The 12,381-nt window shown below is 43.0% G+C and overlaps 1 protein-coding gene across 1 annotated transcript in view; it reads right to left on the bottom strand.

Moving 5' to 3' along the window:
- Window positions 1-2,398, bottom strand: part of DOCK8 (dedicator of cytokinesis 8) — a 189,039-nt gene extending 186,641 nt beyond the window's left edge. The window contains exon 1 of the mRNA XM_084899448.1: window positions 2,041-2,398. Coding sequence (XP_084755574.1) covers window positions 2,041-2,093 — 53 coding nt within the window. The 5' untranslated portion in view covers window positions 2,094-2,398. The remainder of the gene's footprint in view (window positions 1-2,040) is intronic.
- Window positions 2,399-12,381: the final 9,983 nt, after the last annotated feature.

Genomic DNA, 12,381 nt, shown 5'->3' with positions numbered 1-12,381 from the left:
GATAACAGAGATGATGATCACAATGATGAAGTTGATAGTAATGCTGATGAGGATAACTAACATTTCTTCTGAACCAGGCAGGACAAGCACTCTGTACCTACTGTTTCACTTAATCTCCCCAACAGTAATAAAAGATGGGTAATATGATCATTTGAAATATAAAAAATACAAAGTTTAGAGAGGTTAAATAACTTGTCTATGGTCACATAGTTAGCTTGTAAGAGAGCTCATCTGCAGGCAGATCTGATTCCAACCAGGCCACACCAATCTCACTGCTGTTTTCAAGACTACCTACAGGATTAGTTCAGGTCCTGCTGCTCTCTCTAGATTAACACTGATCAGAATACAGAACAATTTGCCAATGCTGCTACTGAAATGATTTATTTAAATTAATTCATCCAACCCACAGTCTTTTTCTGCCCGAGTTACACTTCCTGACATCGAAGTTACAAGGATGGAGGAATAGCAGCTATGACAATTAGTACATCCATCAGTAACTTCAGTTTGACCCCCATAATTCCCAAATGAATTGCCCCTCCTGTGAAACATAATGCAGAAAAAAAATCCCCATAGGGAGATCGCTGATGTGCTTTATACCTTTTGACCTCCAACATCAATATACAGTACACATTAATAATTGAAATAATTTTAAAGATGAAGAAATAGGTAAAAGAAATTGTTTGCTCACAGCTACACTACAGGTTCCTTCTTTCAATCCTCTTCACACACTAGCAGCCCATAAATTTCCTATGAAACCAGCCTTTCAAAGACTCAGCTAAAAGACTTAACAAATCCTAGAGCAGTGAGGGCAGTAGAATAATAAATTGATCCTTCAGTACCAGTTTCATATTCTCTTTTAACCAGTCTAGATTTCTCAGACAAGACAAAAATGTCTCCAAAACACTTGTCAGGCAGTTTTCAGTGGTTAAAGCACCTCTGGTGAGAACGTGGGGGCAGTAAATATGCTCGCATTTAGTTGGTACAATATTGACTATGAATTGGGTGGCAAGTTGGATCCATGTCCTTAGTTCTTTTTTAAAAAAATATATTTTATTGATTTTTCATAGAGAGGAAGGGAGAGAGATAAGAGAGCTAGAAACGTCGATGAGAGAGAAACATCGACCAGCTGCCTCCTGCACACCCCCTACCAGGGATGTGCCCGCAACCAAAGTACATGCCCCTGACCAGAATCGAACCTGGGACCTTCCAGTCCGCAGACCGACGCTCTACCACTGAGCCAAACCGGTTTCGGCCCATGTCCTTAGTTCTTTGCTGGAGCGCTATAAATGTAAAAATGTCAGCCACAGGCCATTCCTTTTGTTTATTTAAATGGAGAATTTAAAATTAAAAAAATCACTTTTTCCACTTCATGGCTCCTTTGGACCAGGGAATAAAAATAGTAGCTATGTCAGCAGGAGCCAAACTTTTTCTGAAAAATAAAAATAAAAATAAAACGAGAGGGGAAAGAAAAGGTCCTACTCAGGACAAGTGAAGTCTTGAAGCAGCTGCCTTAGAGCAAAAACTCTCCTTTCAGCCACTTCTTCCCTCGCCCCTTCTCAGAGCAGCATCTAAGTAAGTAAGGCGCAGTTGGAGAGAAATCCCAGGGCCATGCTCACAGGCGCCCTCACCCTCCCAGGCCGCCACCTGTCAGAGCCCCGTGGGGGCGGCGCCGGCGGAGGCGCGCGGGGTGGGTGGCAGCCCCGGGGCTGCTCTGAGCAGGGACGCAGGTGGCTCTCTAGGTAAACACTGACTATGCGCCCTTCCAAGCGAACTCCATAAAAAATAACCAGCTTAAAATAATCATTATCCCAAGCGCAAGCGCGAGGGGTGGGATTCTCAGAGGAGAGGAGCTGGCTGAGCCCGACGCGCGGGCCAGTGCGCGCTCAGGTGCCCACCGCAGCGGCGAGGGGCCCGGCCTCAGGCGCGCCCCGCAGCGGACACCGGGGACCCGGGGGCTGGCTGGCCCCCAGGAGCGGCCCCGGCGCCGTCCGCCGGTCGGGCGGGTGAGGGTGCGGCCGCGCTCCGCGGGGCGCCTCTTACCTGTTGATCTTGAGCACGAACGCGCGGCGCTCCGCGCTCGGCAGCGTGGCCATGGCGCGCGCGCGGGCCGCCCTTCAGGCTCGAGGGGCGCAACCGGCGGGGACGCGGGGACGCGGGGCACTGCCCTCGGCGCGCAGGCCGAGCGGGACGCCCGCCTCATCTGTCCGCGGAGGCTGCAGACTTCCGCATTTCCACCTTCGGCGCAGAAATAAGCCGGGGGAGGGCCCAGTGTGTCTCCGCGCAGCGGCGAGCCCAGCCACCGGGGCTCCGCGACCGGGCGGCGGGCGGGGAGGGTGTGGACGCGCCGCGGACGGCCCTCCGGATGCGGCCGCCGGCCGGCGCGCTCTTCCCGAGCCCTGACCCCCGGCAGCAGGGAGCGCGGGCGGGCGGATGCCCGGGCGGCCACGGAGCGGGGCCGGAAACCCCATCTGCCCGGAGCTGCGAGGCTGCTGCCCGGCGTGGGGGCCGGAGCGGGGACCCGCACCTTCCGCCCGCCCGGTGCACAGAGCTGGCGAAGTCCGGAATTCTTTAAACTGGGCTTTAGGACGGGGTCACCCCATGCCCGGGTGAAGGCAGGTTATAAATAAACAGAAAGCAACAGCACAATGAGTCAGTCAATGGACACTTCCGAATACAAAATAACAGCTTTTTGTAAAGATATGGCCATCGTGCTTCCTGGGGCTCCTTAAATAAATAGGAATTACCCGTCCAAGGAATAAACATGATATACCACACACACACGCACACATACACACACACACACCGTGGGTTTACAAGCATTTTCTCGGGGAAAACACGGCACGTAGTTTTCCTGGAATTCAAGCATATGCGGCAGCCCAGTTTATTTCAGTTTCCGACTGAGAAGTCCAGGAGGAAGCCCAGCCCCAAACGCAAGGAACATCAGAAAGTCCCAGGGCTCCGTGGAGTGGGAAAGTCCGTGTGTATTTCAAGTTACTGTAAGGTTTGATGTAAGATTTGCTATAGGAGAGTACTCTGCAAGGAATGCCTCTACTCGTCGACTTGCCCTTAAATAAAAACACTAAAGCAAGATCTTTTCGGTTTGAGGCTGCACTACTATTCAGCGAGCGAGCCACTAGCCACATGTGGTTATTGACCAAAGTGGTGGTTAGTCTGCATCAAGGTGTGGGGAATGTGTAAGATATACACCGAGTTTTGAAGTTAGTTTTTTTTTAATGTAATGCAAAGTAGCCTTGTTAATGATTTTCATGTTGGTCACATGTTGAAATGATGCTTTTCATACATAAGGTAAGTGAAATGTATTTTTAAAATTAGTTTTACCTCTTTGTTTTCCCCTCTTTAAAATGTGGCTTGCATTGAAGAAAATTTAAAATTTCATCTGGAGCTCACGTATGGGTCATATTCTATTCCTATTGGACAGTGCTAGTTTGCAGTTTACAACCTAATGCTAAAATGCCTGAGCACTGAATTCCCTCCGTCATCATCCCTCCTCCCCCCATTCCTGTCTCTGGTTTTGGCTGCCTCAGGTAGTTTAGCCAACTACCGAGCTGGTTAGGTAACTTTTGCTCCTGAATATCAATGCCTTTAAGAATACAAGACAAAGCTCAGTCTAACATTACATGGACATGAAAAGAAGTCCAAAGAAAAGAAAGCCTTTTTTTTTTTTCTTTTCTTCAGTTCACTATGTAGTAAGCCAGCCTTTTAGATGGGCTTCTCTGGATTTCTTAGTGTTTGTGATATACACTTCCACACACAGTGAAAATATACAGGTTTCCACACAAACACACAAAGATTTAGAACTTTCTAAATTCCCCTAAGTATTTTTTTTACTGCACTGAGATTTATAAGTGTAGGGGAGGAAAAATAATTTTCCTTCTCCCTATTGGCTGGACCAATAATCAAATCCATGTGAGAACAGATTAATAGGAGAAAAAAATAACCAAATTCATTACAGATGTATGTATAGGGTTTCCACAAAAATATATATGGGCCTGGAGGAGAGATGGGGTGGTTGAGGCTTATATGACATATTCCATCTTGAGCTCAGGAGAAGAGGGTTGTGGTTTGGGATTTCAAAGGTCAGAAAGGCAATTTATAGGGAGCTGGAAAAGCAAATGTTTGGTAAACAAATGTTTGCTGGGCCATCTTGAACAATGGGGCCCAGAGAGGACTTTGGTCAAGTGCTTGCTAGGCTCCGCCCTGTCACACGAGTTCATATTGAACTATGCTTTCCTATGATGATATCGCCCTTTTGGGGGCAGTTCTCCATCTAAGCTCTTTTAAGCAGTTGTGGGGAGATCAAAGATTTTTCCCTGAGCCTTTTCTTTCCTAAAAATAACCAGCTTAAAATAATTACTATCCCAAAAGGCATATTTTGGGGTGGCAAATTCTGCCCCCTCCTCTCCCCCATAAGCAAACACTTAGGTAGAAAAACACTAATACAACAATTCTATGAGTACTTCTTCAAACTGGGAACAAATAGATGATTCAGAGGAAAAATTTTAAACCTGAGTTTTTAGTTCACTGTGTAAGTAAACAGCCTTTTAGATGGGCCTCTCTGAATTTCTGAATGTTTGTGATATACACTTCCATACACACTGAAAATATATAGATTTTCATACAAACACACAAAAATATAATGAGGGCACCACAAATTTTGATAATTTTCAATCAAGGAAATAGAGAGAGAGAGAGAGAGAGGAGAGAGAGAGAGAAGGGGGGAATCATAAAATCTCCCATTTTATGTTAGCTCATGCTTTATTCTACTTAGTATTTGGTACTGAACCACGAAGTTTAGGCCAGGATTACTATCCTCCATGCCGTCATTTCTCTGATGGTTAAAAATTACTCCAATCCCCCTCATTGTCACTCTGTCCAAAGCATATTTCAAAGGCCTCCTTCTTCCCACACTTAGTGACCTCTCTTGGCCTTCCCCTTTCTGTCATTTGATTTTGTTTTCACCTTTATAAGATTCCGCCCTTGACTTATATGACAGACCTATCAACCATCTCAAATTTCCCTCTAGTTTTCCTCATATCTTCTTTTTCTTACCTCTCTGGAAAGCCAACCTTCTTCTTTACATTATATCTTACCTATTTTGTTTAACAAATAATTAAATAACACTTACCTTGCCCTGATAGTATTGCCTGAGGGAAAAGGATTCCATTCACTTAAGCACAAGTACCTGGGTTGCAGGTTTCATCCCTGGTGTCTCTCTCACCATGAATCTCTCTCTCTCTCTCTCTCTCTCTCTCTCTCTCTCTCTTTCTCTATCCTCCTCCTCCTCCTCTCGTCTCTCCTCCCCCTTCCCTTCCATTCTCTCTAAAAATCAATGGAAAGAAGAATATCCTTGGGTGAGGATTACAAACTCCTTGTACCAGAGCCTGTTCCAAGCTCTTTACCAGCATTAATTAATTAATTATCTAATTAATTAATTACAGCCATTAACTAACAGTATTCCTATTTTGCAAGTGGGAAAGCTGAGGCTCAGAGAGGTTGGCTTGCCCAAGATCACAAACTGGTAAAAGACAGAATCATTTCCAATCCTGAAGTTTTGCCTTGTATTTCCCAGGTATTTCCACTTGAATGTATTTAAATTCCTCATATATAAAACTAACTCTCCACCTCCTCTACCCAATTGTAAGCTTGCTATTCCTCCAAACTCACCCATTTCTGTTGGCAGGACTATTTCCCTGTTTGCCAGGTTTAAAACTTTGGAGTCATCTAGTGGGGGAAATGAGGGAATCTGGTTCTGGCTTCAGCTTTTCTCTACTGTGTGATCCTGAGCCAGTCACGCCCTGCTTGGATCACAGAGTGCTTGGTCTCAGAATGAAACCATCCGTTCACCTCACTGTACTTTATGATTGTTTCAGCTCTAGCTTCTTCTTCTTTACCCTTCAAATCTACCCATCTACCAAGGCCAGTCACGTGTTCTTTATTTTTGTGAACATCACTCCTTTATAAATATCACTGTTCTTACTGCTTCCATTCTAGTCGGGCCCTTGTAAATTAACATCTGAATAACAGAAATAAGATTGAAAATGGCCTCCTTGCCTGTACTTTCTCCTTATTTCAATTGAACCTGACTCTATCACTGTATTAATTTTACTAAGATATTTGTTTTATCATGTTTCTTCTCTACTCAGTTAACTTTGGTGACTTCCCATAGTCTCCACGACCAAGAGTGACCTTCTCCAATCAGCTTATAGTGGCTTCTCCACTTACGTCACTAGCTCTTCCTGTACCTCCCAGAGGGAAGATCTCCCACTTGTCCCTAGAGAAGGAATGCTTTTCTTTACCTGTGCTTATGTTGTTCTTTCTGCCATCTTTACACGACATCCTTCAAGTAGTATCTGTCCCCATCCTTCAGAGTTTGACTCAAGTTGTTAAATTCCACCTCTCCCTAAAAGAGTATCCTTTCAGTCTGACAGCACCCTGTAATCATTAAAAAGTGTAGGTGGTCACCAATAAGCACAGCCTAATGGAATGTAAGGTCTATAGGACTATCCAGGAAACTATGTACATTTGCATATCTTCCTTATTCCCCAAACCATTCAAGACCTCCATCAGATTTTATTCAAACTTCACCTTCTGTGATTATCAATTAATATTCCAATGCTCCCTTCCCAAGTCCAGACACTTCCCAACTCCCCTTTCAACTTTGTTTTTTTAAAAAGCAATTATTGCTCTCTGACATACTGTGTGTTTTATTTGTTTGTATGTTTGGTGCCTTTCATGTTTCTAGAATATAAGTTCTATGGGTGCAGGGATTTTTTTGTCTTACTTATTCATTGCTCTCTCTCTATTGCCTCAAAAAATACCCATCCCATAGTAGGTTGAAAAAATGAATAACTAACTGTCTCAGTATTGGACACAACAGAAACTCAATAAATTCTTATTAAAGTGAACTTGAATGAATGGCCAAGTTTCCTGGGTCTTTCAGAAGGAAATAAGAATCTGTTTCATCTTCTTGAGTATTTCAGTTGTGCTGTTCTATGATTGCCTTTCAGCTTTGTTTTGTATTTATCTCTTACACTGAGAAATGACACCAGCTCTAGCAAACAGATATCTTTATTGTTGTCTTATAACCGAGGAAAGATGCAGAAAGTTTGCATGCTGGTATTTAAAGCCAGTCATAGCTCAGACATTAGAATTTGGAGTTCTTGATTTTCTCCACTTCATTTTTATATTATCATAAGAAGTCTGTAAATATGGAAAGAATAAAGATTAAGAAACCTTCCCTTAAAATTATCACGGTGATATATACATATACATGCACATATTATACAGTTTTATATGTACATTTTACTATATACAGTATATTAGTATTTTAAATTTAGAATTTAGATCATATTCTAATGTACAATGTTATTTCATATTCAATAGGAATATTCATACCATAGAATTTTATAACTAGAAAGGCCTTACAGTAAGTCATGAATAAATGAATTCTCTCGTCATGTTTGTGTCTTCTATTTATTCCTCAAACATTTACTAGGGGGTTACCTTATGTCAGGCTTCTGTACCAAATGACACTAATAGGAAACAATTAGCAATATTTCCTCCGACTTCCTAGAACGCATGGTTTAGGAATGAGCCAAACATTATGAAGGACGAAAGAGGCTTGAGTTCCGTTTGTATGAGCATTTTGCCACAAAAACTCTGTGAGTGTGAGGAAGCACAGAGAGGAAATGATTTATTCTTGCGGAGAGCGTGTTGGCAGAAAGACTGACACTGAGGGAAGAATGACTTGCTGATGAAGTGACAATGGACTGGGTCTTAAGTAGGCACTGGAGTGTCTTCAAGATGTTCCAGGCAGAAGGAACACTATATGCAAAGGCAGAGAGCCTGGAGACACCACTGCCGATCGCAGAAATTGAAAGGGACATGGGAGCTCAGGGGCACAGAGTGAAATGGCAAGAAATGAAGCTTTGAAAGTGGGCAGGGCCTGAGGGTGCGGGTCCTATCAAGGAATTTAGACTTTATCCCACAGGCTATGAAAACGGTGATAGCTGATTCTGTATCTTGGTTGTTGTTTCCTGAGGTCTACTTCTCGCCACTGGGCAGTCCATGATAAGGACTGGAAAGGGTTATGCCTCCCAAATCGGGTACTGCCATCCTTCTCTTCCTCAGCCTGAGGAAAAGCACATTGGATACGAATAAAGAAATAAAAAGTTCTTTATAGGAGAATTTAGGCAATTTTCTCAAAATCATATCTCATGGAGGGGGGGGGGGAGTTATAAAGAAGACAGTCAGGTGCCCATCGTCTAGTCTGGTTCCCTCTGCCCCAGCTGAGATGCCCCACGTGGACATGGTCATTGCCTCATTCCTGCCTCCCAACTCCCTCCCTGACTTCCCTCAGGCCTGTTTACCCACTTCCCCATCAATCTATTTTCTTCTTCATAAAGAAAGAATCAGTTCCCCATGCCTCAGTTTGTTCTTATGTCTGGGCAATTTTCCAGGCATCTGCCAAATGTCGTACTTTCTCCTATCCCCAGCTTCTGCTGCCACTGCAGAGGGAAAAGTGGGGCTCTGGTCTATGCTTGTTGGGATTTGGTGATGGGCTTCTATTCCGGGCTACCTTTGACATTCATCATCTATCAAGTGTGGTTAACAGTGGTACCTCTTTCCAGGATTGTTACAAAGATTAAGTAATGTGACACTCTTATAGTGACATGTAATTTATTCCTGTTGTTATTATTATCTGCCATATCTGTTGCAGCACACTTCTAGAAGTCCAAATAAAAATGGCTTAATCTCGCTGAAACTGGTTTGGCTCAGTGGTTAGAGCGTGGGCCTGCGGTCAAGGGCATGTAGGCACAACCCCAGTGGGGGGTGTGCAAGAGGAAGCTGATGGGTGTTTCTCTCTCATCGATCTTTCTATCTTTCTATCCCTCTCTCTTCCTCTCTGTAAAAACTCAATAAAATATATTTTTAAAAAATGGCTTAATCTCTTAGTTCATTACCTAAGAAAACCAGAGGAAGGCAGTCCAGGACTAGGTCAGCAACTTCACAATGCTATCAAGCATCCTGGTTCTTTCCATCTCTCCACTCTGCCATCCTTAGCACATAGGCTTTTGGTTTTCACTCTTATGACTTCATTAGTAACCCTGCACATGAATCGGTGTGCCAGTAGCTCTCTGTGGAGCCTGGCCACTCTGTGCCCACTGCCCAGAGGCTCTCCGTGGCCCAGAGGCCCATCTGTGGCCAGGCAGGGAATGCTTGTCTCATCGCTGTGATGAGGAAGCAAGCATTCCACCAGCCCACTCACACTGCCCGCTCTCAGCAGCCACCAAGTGGGACTGGGGGACTCCAGCAGGACTGAGAGGACTGGGATGATCACCATCTTGTGGCTATGGGTGCCACCATATTTGTGATGGAGTGATGGTTAATTTGCATATTGTCCTTTTATTAGATAGGATGGTTATTAGATGGTTTCCATGATCACAAACAAGCACAGCACACACCAATACCCCAAGTAGGAAAAAAGAAGCATGTCTAGGCTTTCTCCAGGTGAGATCTGCCTTGCCCAGCAGTCTTCCAGGAAAACATGCCTTTAGAACTTACTGGCCAGAGAGAGTCCCATGCCTCTGCTCAGCTGCAAGGGAATCTGGGAAAGAGCATCTGGAGACAGGAGTGGGTAATCATGTTTGACTTAAAACTACTGACTCATTCTCTGGAGCTGCCAAAACACAAGAGGACAAAGGGGAGAATAGTTGGTGGGTGAGCAGTGAATAAAGGTTGCCATACCACTTTTATTGAGAAGTTTCAGTAATATAATGTACATAAAGAAGATAATGTACATAAAGGACAGAGCACACTGTTGGATATCAAGTATGATCTTAGAACATGTAAGCTGTGATTATATTATTACTCGACATTATGTTGCTTTAAAGCTGTATAAATTGCTCTGTGTGTGTGTGTGTGTGTGTGTGTTTTACATGTTTAGTATGTAATAAATTCCAAATTCAAAAAGTGGAATTTGTTAGGTCAAAAGTTATAAACTCCTGCCAAAAAAATAGGCCTGATTCTAATCATGAGGAAGTAGCAGACAAATTTAAATTGAGGAACATTCTACTTAACAACTGTTAATCTTTAAAAACTGTCATTACCCAAAAAGAAAAAGAAAGGCTAAAGAACTGGTACAAAGTAAAAGAGAGTAAAAGAGGCAGGGCAAGTAAAAGCAATGAAGGATGCTGGAGTGGGTTTTGATCAGGAAAAAAAATATTTCTAAGAATATTATTGAGGCAACTGGCAAAAATCTCATTTTGACTGTATTTAATAACAGTATTACATCAAAGTTATACTTCCTTATTTTAATATTTACATCATGGTTACCTATGAGAATATTCTTATTCTTAGGAAACACACATTGAAGTGTTAAGGCAAAAGAACAGAATGGTATAGTATCTGCAACTTTCAGAGAATCATCAATGTTGCTGATAATGATAATATTAATGACATCAAAATGAAATTGTAAATAATGATACATTAATAGATAATTGGTAAATTTAGATGAGCAGTTGCAGAAATTCCTGCTCTAAAACTAAAAATATTTCAAAATGAAAGTTAAAGATAAAAAATTTTTAAATTACAAACTTAATTGTGGCTTTTGTTAGTTCATGCAAATTTATAAACCAGGTAAAAGACACTTTTTTATTGCATCCCTTGTTAACAATGAGCATTTTTTTTCATTTTTGCAAATTTACTAAGCTAAAATTAAAACATTTAAGCTTATTTGTTAGATGAGTTGAATATTTTTTATGACAACTCACTATATAGTTGCTTTTTTCTTTTGTGTCTATTTATATCTCATACTACTGTCTGTTAAAGCCTTGGGGTTTTTCTTATTGATTTGTATTCACCCTTCAAATAATTTGTTGCCAGTTTGGGGTACCTCTCTTTAAATAAGGAATCTACTTAAATACCTTGAGCCCTTTGGAGGAGGACAGAAGCTAGGCAGGTCTGTAGAGTCTAGAAATTCTGTGCACATTCAGTGGGAATAATTCTTGCCAGTCCTGTATGGAACCATGCACTTGGTGCCACTGCTTTTCTCTTACTCTTAGATAACATCCCTTAGTTGCAAACATAGTTTAAGCCTGTGACCAGAATGTCTAGCCCAGTGGTCTGCAAACTCATCAGTCAACAGAGCCAAATATCAACAGTACTACGATTGAAATTTCTTTTGAGAGCTGAAAACCACGGAGTTTCAAAGGCACTGTACGTGCACGCCCGCACATGGTATTTTGTGGAAGAGCCACACTCAAGGGGCCAAAGAGCCACATGTGGCTCTCGAGCCGCGGTTTGGCGACCACTGGTCTAGCCCAAAGATATTAATCACCTTATCTATATTTTTTTTTAATTTAATTGATTGGGGTGACTTTTGTCAACATGAACATGTAGGTTTCAGGTGTGGGTTTCTATGTTACCAGATCAGTGTATTGCACCATGTGCCCACCACCCAAAGTCAAATCTTCTCTGGTCACCATATATTAGAATCCCCTTCTCCACCATCCCCTTCCATCTGGCAGTCCCCACATTGCTGTTTGTGCTCACAAGGTTCAGTTTTATATCCCACACATGAATGAAATGGGATAGTTCTTAGCTTTTTCTGACCACCTTCCTTATCAAATCGTCCCTTAGCTGGAATGTGCTTCAGACTGGTAGCCTGCAGCGGCCAAGAAAAGGAAGGATGCATGGTTGGTTTCTCCTCTCCACTGTGCGCCATTTCTGTCTCCCAACTGGTCAGCCACTTTCTGACCTCTTGGGCTGGAGGAATGATAAGCTATCAGGCAGCTCTCATAGGACTGACACTGCTGTCAGCTGGCTTTGCACTTTGTGGGTCCTTTGGAAGATTGTTTCTTGGAGACCTCCTATCAGTCATTTCACCTGGTTCACACATCTCTATTCCTACTGTTCACTTGTGACTCATTTGCAGGCCCTCTCCAGTGTCCTGCTGTTAGGGTTCTCCACTCTCTCAGTGACCCTACTGAACAGGACTTCAGATGACACTTGGTTGGGTTTCTCCCATGTTGTCCACACACAATCCATTAAAAAATATCCACAAATGCCTTGGCCTGACAATCCTGGCTGATCCCAACACACCCTCTACCTTAGTGCCCTAGGCTGCTTTGACATTCTTGATCAAGAGTCATCCTGTGTCTTCCAGCTGCAGGAAAATTGTCTTTGAAAGGCGTCTTAGGAGCCTTGGAAAGAAGTGGCAGCCCTCCCTCATTTACTCCCCTCCCCCACAACCACAGGCAAAAATGGGAACTCTCTTTGGCAAAATCCTTTCCAACAAGATCTCCTTAAAAATTCTGTGGGATCTAAGAATTATGGAAGTGGTTCTCAGTGTTTCCTTGG

The sequence above is a fragment of the Pipistrellus hanaki genome (genome assembly GCF_964339955.1).
Source record: "Pipistrellus hanaki genome assembly, chromosome: 11".
NCBI lineage: Eukaryota > Metazoa > Chordata > Mammalia > Chiroptera > Vespertilionidae > Pipistrellus > Pipistrellus hanaki.
The sequence above is the reverse complement of the archived record's forward strand: the minus strand, read 5'-3'. Positions and strand labels throughout refer to the sequence as shown.